This window comes from Leuciscus leuciscus (assembly GCF_965113295.1).
Source record: "Leuciscus leuciscus genome assembly, chromosome: 6".
Classification (NCBI taxonomy): Eukaryota; Metazoa; Chordata; class Actinopteri; order Cypriniformes; family Leuciscidae; genus Leuciscus; species Leuciscus leuciscus.
In genome coordinates, this window is record NC_138730.1 from 3,508,663 (window position 1) to 3,525,164 (window position 16,502).

The 16,502-nt window shown below is 36.5% G+C and overlaps 2 protein-coding genes across 16 annotated transcripts in view; both read right to left on the bottom strand.

Annotated features, from left to right (window-relative positions):
- LOC309501916 (NACHT, LRR and PYD domains-containing protein 12-like) overlaps window positions 1–11,166 on the bottom strand; it is a 124,456-nt gene extending 113,290 nt beyond the window's left edge. For 9 of the 15 annotated variants that reach the window (XR_014207052.1, XM_082174193.1, XM_082174188.1 and 6 more), the window contains exons 1-2: window positions 10,233–11,166; window positions 4,846–4,962 (exon numbers count right to left, since the gene is read on the bottom strand). Coding sequence is in view for 14 of the 15 variants with exons in the window: in XM_082174193.1 (XP_082030319.1) it covers window positions 4,846–4,962; window positions 10,233–10,369 (254 nt within the window). In the remaining variant the exon portion in view is untranslated. Of the gene's footprint in view, window positions 1–1,054; window positions 1,233–3,403; window positions 3,500–4,845; window positions 4,963–10,232 lie in introns of those variants that run through there. The other 6 variants (XM_082174190.1, XM_082174199.1, XM_082174198.1 and 3 more) reach the window with 3 other exon arrangements.
- A 137-nt stretch (window positions 11,167–11,303) lies between these two features.
- exosc4 (exosome component 4) overlaps window positions 11,304–16,502 on the bottom strand; it is a 7,707-nt gene continuing 2,508 nt past the window's right edge. The window contains exon 3 of the mRNA XM_082174328.1: window positions 11,304–11,860. Within this exon, the coding sequence (XP_082030454.1) occupies window positions 11,501–11,860 (360 nt within the window). The 3' untranslated portion in view covers window positions 11,304–11,500. The remainder of the gene's footprint in view (window positions 11,861–16,502) is intronic.

Below are 16,502 nucleotides of genomic sequence, written 5' to 3' on the forward strand. Positions count from 1 at the left end.
GGAGGTCAGCCATGCTAATTTCTCCTACTGCTCACCTGTCTCTTTATCTAGGCATAGAGGTCTCACTAATACCTCTAGTGGTGAGGAGTGTAATTGCAGTTTAAAAAACGACGTAACTGACAGGTGTTTGTTACAACACTTTACCAACTTTTAATTATTAAGATAAAAGCGCAAATGTTAAATGTAAGGATAAGATTGTGGTAATATCACCCAGCTTCTATGTACCTCTGCAAAAATCACACATTAATAATTATAATGCCAGTTAAATAGATAACTGGTTCTGTGAACTGAAGAGTTCCTCAAATCCGGCCCTGGAGGGCCACTGTCCAGCAGAGTTTAGCTCAAACCCTGATCAAACTCACCTACCTGTAATCTTCTAGTAACTCTGAAGACTTTGATTAACTTCTTCAATTGTGTTTGATTAGGGCTGGAACTAAACTCTGCCGGACAGTGGCTCTCCAGTGCCGGATTTGAGGAACACTCCACTAGTGGATACTCGTAGCATCAGCTAGATACAGCAGGTTACCAACAAAGTCACATAGTGACATAAGCTGAGCCTCAAGTATCAGGAGGAATGAAACAAAAGATTTTCAAACATGTTTTATGCCAACCCTTTTGCATGGCAGGTTTTGAGGTTGAATGTCAGAGCAAACGATGGCCTTTTATAGTGAATATCATTGAACTGCAACACATTATTTACAAAGGGTGTTCCTGTACTTTGTGCCAAAAGAACTGTAAAACTGTTTATGTCATTAAAATATTATGCTGGTAAATCAGTAGAAGAAAAGCAACCATATAAACTCCTGTAAATATGACATCAGAAGCCAAATATCCAAACACAAAAATCAAACTAGTGTTATCCCAGAATAACACTGTTAAACCCGTCTGTCTATACCTTTTTCTAACTCAATGTCTAGGCGTTCTGAATGCAAATTCAAACAAAATATGTCTACTTTAGTCTACTTTAAAACATAAAAAAATGATGTAGGCTATAGTTTGCTAAACACAGTGGTCCTATGGAAAGGTGGAAAAGCATTGTGTCTGTAAGACTCACCTGTGTGGAAACGTATCTGTGGACAGGTCTTCATAATGCTGACCTCCGTGATGTTCCATCAATCCACAATCTAAATGAAGAAAACTCAACACTTTGATAATAGTGTCAAGATGTTTCTGTTCTCATAAAATGCCAACATACGCCGATAGATTGTACTTTGTACTTTGATCTTTGATAACCACCTCAGGTGAACAGAAAAGGGGCGGGTGCAATCTTTTCCCACGACCACAGCCTTTTAGAGAGTGTTTCTACCTTTTTATTATGATATGACAGTGAGTAAACAGGAAGTGAAGTGGGAGAGAGAAAGGGGGACGGGATCGGGGAAGGTCCACAAGCTGAAACTCGACCTCAGGTCACCTGAGCTATCCACGTAAAAGTAAAACCATAGAATTCAAAGAGGGTGTACTTTCATACACATGCGATACATTCACATTATTTATATACTTAAAATAAATACCCTGCAATTTTACTTCTAGTATACTAAACTGGTATACTTACAGTCTGCTAAATTGGAACAACTAATTTTGTACTAAATGTACTTTAGTTATCTGGAAATAGTGCTGAGGTCCAACTAAAGATACACTTAAATATATTTGATTGTGCAAAAGTGGAACTATTGCCAGTATACTTTAGGCACACTTAAAATATCTTGGATTTAAAGATTGATATAATACAGAGATCATACTATCCTTACTAATAGTGATATATTAAAACACATTTTAGGCTTAGTATTAAGAAATGTGCATAGTGCAATAAAGAAATGTACTTGTTTCGACTTGGTGTGATTTTTCTGTACAGCATCATGGGTAATGTAGTTTTCACCAAGAATTGAGCTGTTAAACACAATTATTTTAAGTTAATTAAGCATAGTTACTTGAGCATTTTATTCAACCTTCAAGCAGAAGTTCAGATATGGCACAATGTAGAAATGTGGCTCCAGACAGAAGCTGGCCAGAGGACAATGGCTCCCCCTGCTGGGTCAGGGTTCATCCCAGTCTTTCTTTTTTACTTCATCTCATTAGGCTCAGTATAGTTTCTTACATTATTTCATATAATGTACAATCCTACTAATAACAGTAATAATAATTTCAGAATAATTATGTCCGATTCATTTCTGGCGTACTACTCATTGGTATAGTTAAAAACTGGAATAAAAAAAACAAACAAAAACATTTTAAACCTGTTAATACAAATAGCAAGGCCACTCTGCTACTTGTATCTTTAACATATGACATCAACCATAATAACAGTGATAGTAAAGAGAAAAACCACATGATGAATCAAAGTTATAATACTGATATATAGAAGGATATACAGAAATAATACAAAACACCAACATGGTGACACACATGACACTAAAATAATGCTTTTAACAACATAAGATGTAACATAAATCCCTAATGTATAGGCCAATTATAGGTTTGTAAACATTGGGAATGCGCGCATTATGGTTGCACAAAACCCAGATGAGATAGCTTTTATAACGGCTAGAGAATTACACAGATACGGTGCACAAAATACATTAGGTGTTATTTTCAAAATGTTCTCTGTATATTACAACAGCTTGTCACCCAGCGAAAAGCACCGTTATTCAATGAAAGACGTTAGTGAGTGGGATACGTCTTACAGATCCGTTTGCCATAGCACCTTGTCAATGGTTAAACGATGAAACGAAATGGCCAAGCATCCAGAGGCCAGAGATATATAATTACCTGATCGACACTCCAAGTGTATGTACCCGGGAGAAGTTAAAAGTGTACAAGTCTCTTGATGCGTACAACTTTGTTCTGTGTGGTCATGTCCAAGACATACAATTTCATGATTACCAAGTTCACAACTTTGTAGTGCTGAAGACAGAGGTTCTGTCTAGCCAAAGACAGGGTAAGAAGACGGAATTGCACAAGGCCTGGGTTAGTCAACAAGACAAACAACTGTATTCTTACTGCGAACTGCACTTGTACGGCTTGGTATGTAACCAAAATAAGTTTACTTAATTTTTCATTATTGACCCAATTCAGTCAGTGTCAGATATTTAATCAAACAAAATGTAATTGCTTATTTACTGAAATCATACAATCATAAAACTGTTATAGCCTAAAGCACAATTTAAACCAATGTGTTTCATACATTATGTCCCTGCTTTCAACAACACAACAACAACACAACAACAACAGTAACAACATAGTGCGTTGGCCCAGGTGACTGAATTATTCCACTTATAATGTGATGTATTGTTTAATACATGATAGCAAGTGCTTATCTTCTGAAATGCATTGAATACAGGCATTGAACATTTATTTCTTTGTTTCAACACACATGTAATAAGACAGTGTTTAGTACGGTGTTTACCTAAACCCATGATTAGTGTGTCCACTAAGTTTAGGTGGAGGATTCATTGACCGGTCACTCTTCATGGACACACAGCTGGATTATGGAGGGTCCAGTCTGTGCATTGAGATGAACACAACAAATGTAATTCACACACTCTTATATGAATCACTTTTGTAATCGTTGATTGGTTTAAGTAACTAAAATATTTCAAGGGGACCTATTATGGAAAATACATTTTTATAAGGTGTTTGTGAGTAACAACCAGCCTATATATATATTTAAAAAATCCACCCAATACTTTTTTTATAATCCCAATAAATAATTAACAATCTCTCCAAATGCGCGGTTTCAGATTTCCCCCTACTCTTACATAAGAGAAGGGAAGCCCCACCCATGACTAGTGTCGATCTGCCCTATTAGCATAGATCTGAGTGAGTGAGACCTGAGTGAGAGCCGCAGTGACAGCAGTCGCCATTTCGATTTACTCCCTGTAGAAGCTGGGTATATACAATGTCTGTGCCAAAAACGTTCTGTTACATTCTGTTGTTGGATGTACAAACGAACATAAGAGTCCTGATAGACTCCCGGCATCTGAGACAATGAGGACATCGTGGTTGAAGTGGTTACTTGAGGATGGATCAGTTCCAATTTAGCAACTGTTCGTGATCCAGCTTACAGTTTCCGGAGCAATATTGGTCACGGCAGTAATGAAAGGCAGAGCGCACACTTTATTACAGTTCATTGGAGTTGATTTATAGCTATAAAGTTTATCCGTTTATTAAGCACCCCCTAAAAAGGCATAAGGTCTATAAATATTTGTTTGCTGTTAGTTGTTACGAGTGTTTCTGTTTTAATTCGCTGTGTATGTTGATAATAATGCAAGGGAGAGAGAGGGGGTTTATGGATAAGACTTTAATTTGCACGTCTTGTAGTGTTTTATTCAGCTCTTACGAACATTTTCTGGAGTAAAACGGATGCTTCACGTTTTGTGTTATGTACAATAAACTTCATAAAACTCATCAGTAAAGTTTCGGCCATCATTCGGACGGGGTCCGCTACTACAGCAGGTTTGTAGTGGATAAAAGCTCTTGAAACTCCGCCCTCTTCTTGAAAGAGTGATGAGGCACCAGCTCATTTGTATTTAAAGGGATACACACAAAAAAATGGCAATTTTAACATGCTATAAAATATTATCCATGGGGTATTTTGAGCTAAACCTTCACATGCACACTCGGGGGACATCTGAGACTTATTTTACATCTCTTAAAAAGGGGCATAATAGGTCCCCTTTAATATGTCCTGTCAGAGACCTAACAGAACTATTAACTGTTAAAGTCCACATATTGGGGCTGTTAATTATGATCTTTATTCTAATATGCATTGCATACAGGCATTGAAGACACTTTTCTTGGTTTTAAAACAGATGTATAAAGATAAAGATCCTTTAGTACAGTGTATACCTAAACCCATGATCAGTGTGTCCAGAACTAAGCTTAGGTGGAGGATCCATTGACTGGTCACTCTTCATGGACACACAGCTGGGTTCTGATGACTTTGGTCTTTGCATCTGGACTGAACTGAAACCAAACATGAAGGGAAATAAGAATGAGACACAGTGATAATGATTGATTGTTGATTAACTGAATATTTATGCTAAATGAAATATTTACCAACAACCAGGAAATTGTGCCATTTGTGCCTGAAAACCACACTTTACCAACTTTTAATTATTAAGATAAAAGCGCACAATTTAAATGAGAAAACATAATATTGTGGTAATATAACCCAGCTTATATGTGCCTCTGCAAAAATAACACATTAATAATTATAATGCTAGTTACATAGGTAACTGTGGTTCTGTGAATTCTGGATGACTGCTAAAGAGTTCCTCAAATCCGGCCCTGGAGGGCCACTGTCCAGCAGAGTTTAGCTCAAACCCTGATCAAACTCACCTACCTGTAATCTTCTAGTAACTCTGAAGACATTGATTAGCTTCTTCAAGTGTGTTTGATTAGGGCTGGAACTAAACTCTGCCGGGCAGTGGCTCTCCAGTGCCGGATTTGAGGAACCCTGCACTAGTGGATACTCACAGCATCAGCTAGATACAGTAGGTTGAGATAATATACCAACAAAATAACATAAGCAGAGGCTCAAGAATAATAGCCACATTAGCTCAGAATTCAGTCTCACCCCTTTCTGTACACCACCATAGCAAACAAAAGGCTGATCTGTTTGTCTAAGACAAATGGTAGCATCCACATAACACCTCAAGTCTTGCTCAGGAGGATCAAGAGGTGATCCCTCGACTTATCTGATAGGGACGAACAGCTGAAGAGCAGCCAAATTAACTGACTGGAAGCAACACTTTATGTAAAAAAGATGGATTTAGTCGAAGCACAATGGCAGAATCGTCTAATAATGCATGGTGGTATAAATCCCAATCATGAAAATGAGGGTTACGTTATGAGCTGGCCTTAATCGTCTCACACACTCTAAAATATATATACATTGGAGAAAATACTTTTTTCTTACGATGATTTTCTTATTATTTTAAAATACAATTTTTTACATCAGATTTTAAAAATAGTCAGAGGGTTTTCAATTTTGATTGGTTCAATCTTTTCACACACTATTTAAATGTGATCCTGATTACGAATTATTAAATGGTAAACTGATTTGGTAGGAAAAAGTGTGATTCTTACCCCAAAAGTATTATGTTAGAAATGAGGTGAAAAAGTATTCTAATAAGAAACCCAACTTTATGACTTTGTTAAATGAAGTTCTACATTGATAATACAATAAAAAGCCTAAATATATATATATAAAAAAAAATAAAAAAAATTTAAATAAAAAAATAATATATGTGTATATATATTATGATAATATAATATAATATAATAATCTAGAAAGGTATCTAGCTGGTGCTGCGATGATTAGCTATTGCCCCTGGCTGGCAGTCAGGAGGAATGAAACAAAAGATTTTTAAACATGGTTTATTGCCAACTAGGCTTGCTTGTGATAGTCCATGTTGTATGGAAGTAAAATAATGCCAGATGTTTTTGAAACAAAAAAGCTTGTCAATTTGCACTACTTGAAAAACTATGCATTAATTTTGCATGGTTGCATGCTTGCATTTTAATGTACTGAAATACTATTGTATTTTTAGGCCTTGCATTTTTATGGGCTGAAATTGAACATGGTCGAATATTTCAATTCAAAACATTTTACACACATTAAAATTCAATAATCCATACATTCACCTTTCAGATTTCTAAAATATGAACTCTGTGTAAAAATACAACCTATAATATTCTACGGGAAATTTTTGGTCCATTTTATTTCGCTTCTACAAATATAGTGGTTCAAATTCAACAGAAAATTCAACATTTCACATCCGGAAACTGCAGGAAAAGCAGTAGAATGTCAATGCATAATCTCCATCTGCAGTTAGTCGATCTCACCAGTAGGTGGTGCAAGCCACTGTTGACCAAGACCAGAGCATCAGTCAGTCAGTCATTCATTTAAACGGATTTACAGAAATTGAGCAATTGGTAAGTATTTGTGATGATGATCAGGGCCAGTATATGTGCGGAAAAGCTGATAAAGACACAAAAGCTGTGTTTACATTTACTTCTTCATGGTTACTTTTGTATGTAGCTTTCTCTACTGTGAACAAGATTATAATATTATTCCCAGATGCTGATGTACAGATCAAATGTTAAATCAGAGATAGTCATGTATTTCTCTCGGTTGTTTAGTTTCCCCTCTGGGGTCTGAGGTGTTTTCTGGCCCTGGAGGTGTTCTGACATGCTCTGACATTTGTGCTTATTTCTGTTACTTGTGACATTTTCATGGCTAAAGTCTGATTACACTGTATTCAGCACAAACTCTGCTACAATAATATATCAGCAGAATTTATGTAAAAGTTTGTAGTTTTGAGACAATGACGTTTATGCGTGGTTTGTGAACCCACTGATTATTTCTTCACAAGACAACACACTTAAATGTTTATAAAGGTATATGGCTCATAAATGTGTGACAAGTATTCACTGAGTTTTGTTTCAGTTTATAGACGCGCTCAAGAAAAAAAAGTTCACCGAGATGGAGAGGCAGAACGCACACCCTGTTTATTTTCTTTATTTTACAAAAGCACAATGTTTTGATTTGATTGTAAGTGGACACATACAGAAGTAGAAATATCACAGATTCCTTTTTCATTTCTTTTTTCTGTATGACCATAAATTACAGAGTAATTTTGTAGAGGGTTCCTTAACTTTATATTGAGGGCTGTGCTGCAGTATAGTGTTTCCCTCAATACATCATTTTCCAGGGTTCCCTTGATGTCGGGACGCTTAACTTAATGGCTTAAAAGCTTAATGGACTAATACAGTGATATAAAAGACCAAACGATGCAATTGCCACCCCTGAATTCCCTCTAATGCGGCACGGCCGCACGAGCATAACAGTATCCACTGGAGCAGCAGAGTGTTTCAGTGTGGAAGCTCAACTTCCAGAGGAATTAAAGGGTTAGTTCACCCACAAATTAAAGTTCTGTCAGTAACTACTCTCCCTCATGTTTTTCCAACTCCTTAAGACTTTCGTTCATCTTCAGAACACAAATTAAGATATTTTTGATGAAATCTGAGAGCTGTCTCACTCCTTCATAGGCTTCTAGGTAACCGATATCTGCCAGCCCAGAAAAGTTAGTAAAGACATTGTTAAAATAGTCCAAGTGATTGCAGTGGCTCAACCATAAGTTTATCAAGCGACGAGAATACTTTTTGTGTGCAAAAAAAAGAAAAATAACGACTTTATTCAATTATTCATTTTCTTCAGTGTGTTTCTCTGAGTGAGTTCACGTAGTGTAACAGCGCAGCACTTCTGGGTTGTACGTCAGAACGTAGGCTCACTATTGGCCGATGCTGATCATGTGTGTGATGCTGGCCAATTTTTGGATTTTCTTTATTTTTGCGCACAAAAAGTATTTTCTTCGCTTGATAAACGTAACTTTCTGGGCTGGCAGATGCAATTACCAAGCAGCCTATGAAGGAGTGAGACAGCTATTAGATTTCATAAAAAAATATCTTAATTTGTGTCCCGAAGATGTACGAAAGTCTTACAGGGTTGGAATGAGGGTGAGTAATTACTGACAGAATTTACATTTTTGGGTGAACTAACCCTTTAATTGAAACGCTCGCTCTGTTCCGCACCGTTGTGCTGTTTCACACATAGGCCTACTCTGTTTGCAGTGTGTATGCGGTATCGCAGTGCGTGTTGCAGCACGCACTATTGTGCTTTCACATATGCCGCGTTTGCAGTGCGCAACTGATCTGCAGCTGTATAGGCTACAATAAACACAACATATATTCAACATTTTTATTTCAAATCCAAAAGTTGCTGTCAGCAACTTTTATTAAAAAAGTTTTGTCAGCATTAATGCATTATTTGTACAGATAACAAAACAATAGCCTACAATAATCTTTCATAGACGTATTCCCGTTTAGACACAATATATTTAAACAACGTATTAATCAATGCATTACTTAAATGGGTCATTCTACGAAAATGGTGGCTCTCCTGTCCCGGCCTTAACCACTAGGAAAAACACTTAAAATTGTCAGATAATGACAAAAAATATATGTTTTTTGTTTTAATTGAAGTGTTTTATTGCTAATAAAACATATGTAAGACAGTTATACAGTATTGCAAACCATATATATATGAAATTAGCTCGTCCCTCGGGTCAGGAGTTGTGGTTTAGTGACATATTTTGAGTTAAAAAAATATATTTTTCTCCCCCTTTAAATGTCACAATACAAAGGAAAGTAGTATAGTTATTTAGTGGACAACTTAAAAAAAGTTGTCTGTTCAAAAAGCCACCATTTTCATAGAATGAGCCCTAAAAAGTTGCTCAAGCAAATGGCAAAACAATTATAGCCTACGTGTAGGCTACTTTGTTAAAATCGAAAAAAAAAAAATGTTTTACAAAAATTTAAACGTAAGCTATAATTGCCAAAACAGCCGACTCTCAAAACTTTTGCATTTAAATCTTTATACAATAAATCTTGCGTCACAAAGAACTTGTTTTTCCACCTCCACAAAGATACTCGAGTGCCGTCTCGTTGAGGTACGGAGTAGTTTTTACCACGGGCTGAAAAACACCAACCCTCCCCTCCCGGTTATAACCGGTATTAGCCTACTGGTGTTGTCACACGTCGATTAACCGTTGGGAAAATTTCCTCACGGCAGGTTTTGAGGTTGAATGTCAGAGCAAACGATGGCATTTTCTAGTAAATATCATACTAGCATACTGCTTTTCCTGCAGTTCCTGGACGTCAATGTTGAATTTACTGTCGAATTTGAACCACTGAATTTGTGGAAGCGAATTTGCAAAGCGAAATAAAATGGACCGAAAATTGCCTGTTGAATATTATTGGTTGTATTTTTAAACAGTTTGAATATTTTGGAAGTGAAATATGAAAGGTGAATATGGATTATTGAATTTTTAATAATGAAAAGGTGTTTGAAATGTTTTTAATTGAAATATTCACAGCTTAAATATTCAGCCATGTTGAATTTCAGCCCATAAAAATGTAAGCACTAAAAATACAATGCATTCAAATGCAAGCATGGTTAATGCAATGCCTATTTTTTTTCAAGTAGTGCAATTCAACAGGCTTTTTATTTCAAAAACATTTGACATTATTTTACTTCCATACCCTTCTGTCTGTATCTTTTTCTAACTCGAAGTCGTGTCATTCTGAATGCAAATTCAAACTAAATATGTCTACTTTAAAACATGTAGACGTCCAATGGAAAGGTGGAAAAAACATTGTGTAAGACTCACCTGTGTGGGAACGTATCTGTGGACAGGTCTTCATAATGCTGACCTCCGTGATGTTCCATCAATCCACAATCTAAATGAAGAAAACTCAACACTTTGATAATAGTGTCAAGATGTTTGTTTTCATAAAATGCCAGCATACGCCGATAGATTGTTAAACACCTCAGGTGAACAGAAAAGAGGTGTTAACAGGAAGCGAAGTGAGAAAGAAAGGGGTGGATTGCTGGCAACAGGCATTTTAGGATTGTTTGTGATTCGGGGTAAGAGCAAAACGGAGGTGAGCATCCCTATGCCCTACTCCCTTCGAAGTGCAGAGCCCTTGAATTGGGGACTTAAGAGGGAGCAGAGCACTTATTGCGTGCCGTTATGTTTATGTTTGCCGTGTGGAACGTAGGCTACTTGGAGAAAGCAGAAATGAAAGACAATAAATTTCCTCATTATCTTCATCTGAGATGTTACAATGACAACGCAGCACAGTGTCCATCAGCTGCTCTTACGACAGAAATGTCTTATTATTGCTGTTATCATATGCTGTTGCAAATAAATATACATTTTATATAAAATGTTTTTAAAGTTTAAAATAGCTTGACTGTAACTAAAATGCTTTGTGAAATACTCTTAGATCAAAAATGTAGGAGTCCTAAAATTAGGATTGACACGCCCATTATTTTTAAGTTTTTCTACGAAATCTGCAAGTTAGGAGCAACTTTTAGCCTTAAAATGGTTTGTGAATATGGCCCCTGATGTCCTGATACGTAAAAGTAAAACCATTAAAAGAGTAAAACCAATTCAGAGTTCTTTCTTTTTTCTCATTATGCAGATATATATATAAAAATACTATTATTAATAAACAAAATATTATTTAAAAGGTTCTTAACAGCACTTTTAAAAAATGGTTCTTTATGGAATCTTATGAAAAATGATTCTATTTAGCAAAATGTGTTCTGCTATTGTTACAAGAACTTTAATCTGGCACCGTTAGACAGTAAACTCTTAAAAACTTTTTAATTCTGAGTAAAGTATGATTACCTGGATGTTTGATTTGATAAAACAAAACAGAGAAAAAAAGTCAACTATTTAGAAATATACCAAAACCTTTTTATTACATTTCTTCCAAAACTGAGAACTCATTGTACCAAAACAGTTATTGTTGTTTTTGTTATAGAGATTCTTTATGCGGTTTCTTCCAGAAGGATTTTTTTTGTTGTTTCAGTCAAAAGTAGGCTTCATTCTACAGCGGGAACACAGTCTGTTGAGTTTGCGGGACGTTCTCAATCGCTGGTAAGAACTGAGACCTCCTCCAGATGCTGACGCACAACGCCGTCCAGCACTTTACTGAGGCCTTTGCATGCGGTGATGGCGGCCTCCATCAGCGCGTCCAGGTGGTCCTGGTGGAGCCGGGCGTCCATCTGCAGCAGGGCGATGTTCCCGCTGCGGGGCAGCAGCGCCAGGGCCAGAGCAGTGCCGCCTCCGCTCTCCTCCGCGTGACACAGGTCAGCCAGGGCCGTGTCCTCCACGAAGCCAGCACTGCAGGCGCACACGTAATCCCGCATGGGGATGCCAGCGTCCACCAGCGCCAGAGTCGCAGCGTTCACACACGCGCTGTAGTTTCCTCCGTCCGCCTGCAGGATCTACACAATCACAACAGACAGACAGAGACTTTATTAGCTAATGGACCCTTTTTGGTTAATAAATGGTTTTCATTTGATGTGACTTATTTAGATTTATAATATAACAAGAACTGATAAGAATGTAAATGTGCACTTGAAATGCAATTTAAGTTGCTTTGGATAAAAGCGTCTGCCAAATGAATAAATGTAAATAATCAGGGGTGCACATAAGTGGTGCGCATGCGCTACCCAATTAAACAATGCGTACCAGATGAATTGCCGCAACCCTCATTTGCGTACCTAAGATTTGGGGATAGACATTTGCACAAAAAGAATAAATAACTTACCGTAGCCTATTTTATAAGTCGCTCTGGAGTCGCATATCAGTCAAAAAATGCGCCACGAGGAAGAAAAAACATATAGCCTAAGTCGCACTGGACTAAGTTGCATTTTTTTAGCAATTTATTTCACAAAAAAAAAGAAAGAAAAAAGTTACAGGCAGTTCTCCGTTACGGACGTGAGCGCTCTAAAGCGGCACTAAAATAATGTTTTAAAACTTTCACAGAGACCTCAAACTGAAAGCACAAAGCCTGTCTTTAAATTTAATTTCGTTTTGTATTAATTGTATCTTAATTTTAATCGATGTTTCATCAACCATTTGTCTGGATTTAATAAGAAGTAGCTAAATATAGGCTATTAGAAAATAGATAATCAGGACACGGAGGCGCTGGCGAACCTGGAGCTCGTCTCATAAATGAACCGAAACTCAGCGTAGGCCTATAAGGTAGCCTATTGCCTCACAGACCTGAGACATATAGATAGCTTGAAATGTCTACTTTTAAGCAGAACAATTCAAAACGAAAGAAAACAGACTGCGCTGCTTATGTAATTCGTATGAAATGTGCATTTCTCTCTGGCGCTGCGAAGATCGCGAGTCGTCAACTTCATCTGTCTAGCCGACACTGACATAAAAAATAACTGTTTTATTAGTAAACAATTAAAATGTCTCCTGCTATATGTAACACATTTGCCTGTTCCTTACAAAACACTGACAGTGGGTTTTTTGACTTTCTTTTTTTTTTTAGCAGCTGCGGACAAATCTTTTCGACACACACACACAATATTACATAACACTCTGCGCTTATGTTTTAAAAAGATAATTTAACATATAAATAACCATTTTTAAATAGCCCACTTAAAGTGTTTATTACAAATAAATGACTAAATGCTAAAAATGAATACATTTTAATGAACAAACATATGCGTTGCATTTACAATTCTGTGAAAACAGGGGGTGCTGCAGCACCCCCACTTCCCGCCGCCCTGGATAGGTGCGCAATCTGTGGTGTTGGATAGGCTTGCTTTAAAATAGTAACTCTAGTAAGCGCTTTAAAGTTGTCATTTCTTTGGTTTTCAGAGTCAGAAAAGCAGATATTTGCACATTTAATTTCCAGAGCTTGAAACAGTTATGTTATTTTGAAAGTTACAAGGTTTTAAAGATCAGACATTCTGTTGCACTTCTCTTAATTTTCAGTTGAAATTAAAGTTCATGTGAATCATGTCACATGACATTATCCATGCATCCCTCTAATTTGTTCCTCCTGTGAGGTGGGTTAAGGAAAAAATGCATTTGAAAATGTGAGGACCAAGCAACAACCCCAGGTTCTCCCCTGAGAACAAGACCAAAAATGTTATGTGCACCCCTGTAAATAATGTTATATTTTGTTAACCTTGTTAGTAAATGCTGTGAGGGTGTTTCTAATACAGTGACTGAGGGAGTGACTACAACTTTCTCCCGACATATTTCTACCTATATATATATATTAGGGCTGTAACAATAATATATCGCAATGCAAAAATGCAACAATATGTATCGTTGATAGTGACAATATGTATAGTTTATAGTAAAATTACTGTGTGAGAAAAAAAAAAGAAAGCAGTTTTTAGAGTTTTAGTGTCAGTACTACATTATGTAAGGAATAATTGACGACAGGCCGTTGAATTATTAGAAAAATAATGCACACCCGAGGTGGTAATGCGGTCACGACGCGAAGCGGAGTGGCCGTTACACCTCGGGTGTGCATTATTTTTCTAATAATTCAACGGCCTGAAGTCAATTATTCCGCTTATACTACAGTTACCACACCTCGAAACATTGTTCAGATTATGTATTTCAAGACGTTTGTAAAGTTTTTGTCATTAAAATGCTCTTGTATGTAGGACTAATTTCTTACGCATCTAATCCCATGCCTCCGTTGCTAATTCCAAAACGTCATTTCAGAGTTAGTAACGGAGGTTTGAGCCGCTGATGCTGGGACACACGACTAGCTGACACATTCTCTGACTGGTTTCATCGACTGCAGCAGATTTTAAACACCGACTTTGAACACAGACTGAACGCGCTGAACACGCGTTTGGGCATGATCAGTCATATAAGTATCAAATTACATTCATAACCGGCCTTAAAGTGTGTCCCCGGCTTTATGCAGTTATTAATGCAGTTATTAGAGAGAGATGTTGCAATAATGAGACAGAAAAGCATGTGCGTCAATATTATTATTTATTAATTAATTCAATTCGTTTTAATGAATTCGTTAATTCTTTTTTTCTTTCTATTATTGACAGATGACAGTAGACTAGCCAAATAAATGAAACCCAAAGCCCTTTTAACAAGTAGGCCTATCAATAATTATTTATTTGTTAAATTATCTGCAATAAAAATCCGTGCTGCAGGACTATCCATTTATTTAGCCTATATTCAGTTTAATTTTCTATTGATTATAGATAGGACTTTATAGTTTATTTATTCAAATTAAACTGCATGTTTCTATTGATTGTGAAGCTAGACATTGAAAATTGCAGATCAAGCGCACGGGGCGAAATGCTTTTTCTTGTTATGAATTGTATCCTATTTTCCGTTATTACAGTTGACTACGCGAAGTGATATGGATCTGTAATGCGGTCGAGACCTGCCTGGAACTACTTTAGCCGTGCGTTTCCCTGAAAATAATGCACACCTTAGAACGTTCGTCAACCAATCAGATTCAAGCATTCAACGGCCCTGTAGTATAAACTACTATATATAATGTTGAATATAATGTATGATAATGCAATGGGGAAATGTGTAAAAATTGGCCTACATTACTTTAAATACATCTAGTTAGTGAAAGAGTGCAGCATATTCATCTAAAGTAATTCTGTTTTCAGCTTCAGAATCATGAATATTGTTATTCTGGTGTCTCTATTGTCCTGTGCTTTGGGTTTCAGCACCGAGTCCAAGACTATTCATTTACACACACTAGGGGTGTGCAAAGCAGCCGGTATTTGTATCTGTATTTGTATTTGTTGAGAGGGGAAAAGTATTTGTATTTGTATTTGTATTCGAGTAAATTTCAAAATAGGTGTAAAAATCCATTTTTTTTGCGTTACACTTCTAATTTACGTTATAGTGTAAGTATTCTTTAATTATATCCATTATAATAATTATGGATATGCAATATTGGTTGATGTTTTTCCATAAATCCAGCAATGAACATGTAACAAGGAACGTCATTGAAAAGAAAATAACATAACAGCCATTACCTACGTTAATGTTACTCTGTCAACAGCATATTGTCTAAATTACCAAGCTAACAGAGCTACTAGTGTTGTCACGGTGCCAAAATTTCAGTATTCGGTACCAATACCTGTGAAAATCCACGGTTCTCGGTAACAATTTCGGTAAAGCTTAATTTAGATTAAATTTACATATATTAAAGTTTATATCACGGTTACAAAGATGGAAACTGTAGTATTAAAAACACTACATTAATATTACATTTGTTAGATAACAATAGATAAAATGACCTAACAATAAACAATAGTTAGGCTATATACTGTCGCAATTATTCTCCTTGGGGTTCATTTAAAAATACATTTTTAAAATCAAAAGTTAACATTATTTATGTTAACATTATTTAATGCACAATGAATGAAGTGAACAAACATGACCAATCAAGTGTTTGTATTAAATAACATTCACAAACATTAATTAATGTTGTAAAAATATATTGTTCACTCAATGTGTTGATGTTAGATGCGCATTAAGTAATGTTAATGAATGGTATCTTATTGTAGTGTTACCAAACAGGAGATAAAACATGTTTTATTTGACTTGACTGTACTTATATTTAATCCAAAACTGCATTCATATTTAATTTTAAAAGAGCTTTTTAAACCTGCTAAGAGTTATCCAGCCAAGAATAAGCCTAGAACTGCTTTTCTGACGGACTGATATTAATGACAAAATGACGGCTTTTTTATTTCATTTCTCATCTCCATAAATATATCTAAAGCTAATGCAAGGGCTAGAAATCAATTAATTCTTTGCTGATACTTCGTAATCATGAAGAGCGCAGTTCGCACGCTTTCTCCTTTCCACAAGCGCTTGCCCTCCCGTGGCGTCTGTCGTTGCTATGCAGCGCGCTTGCCGCGCGCCTACATTTGAAATCTGCACGCGCAAAAAACGCGCTATGTGAACTACCCCTTATGACAACGTGACATTAGCCTAATCCAAAATATTTCAGCCACCACATCAGCAGCACCGCCGGTCGCCATGTCTCATGAGGAAACGCAGCTTTTTGATATAAAGTTTTTCTTGTTCCCGAATACAAATATTTGTAAA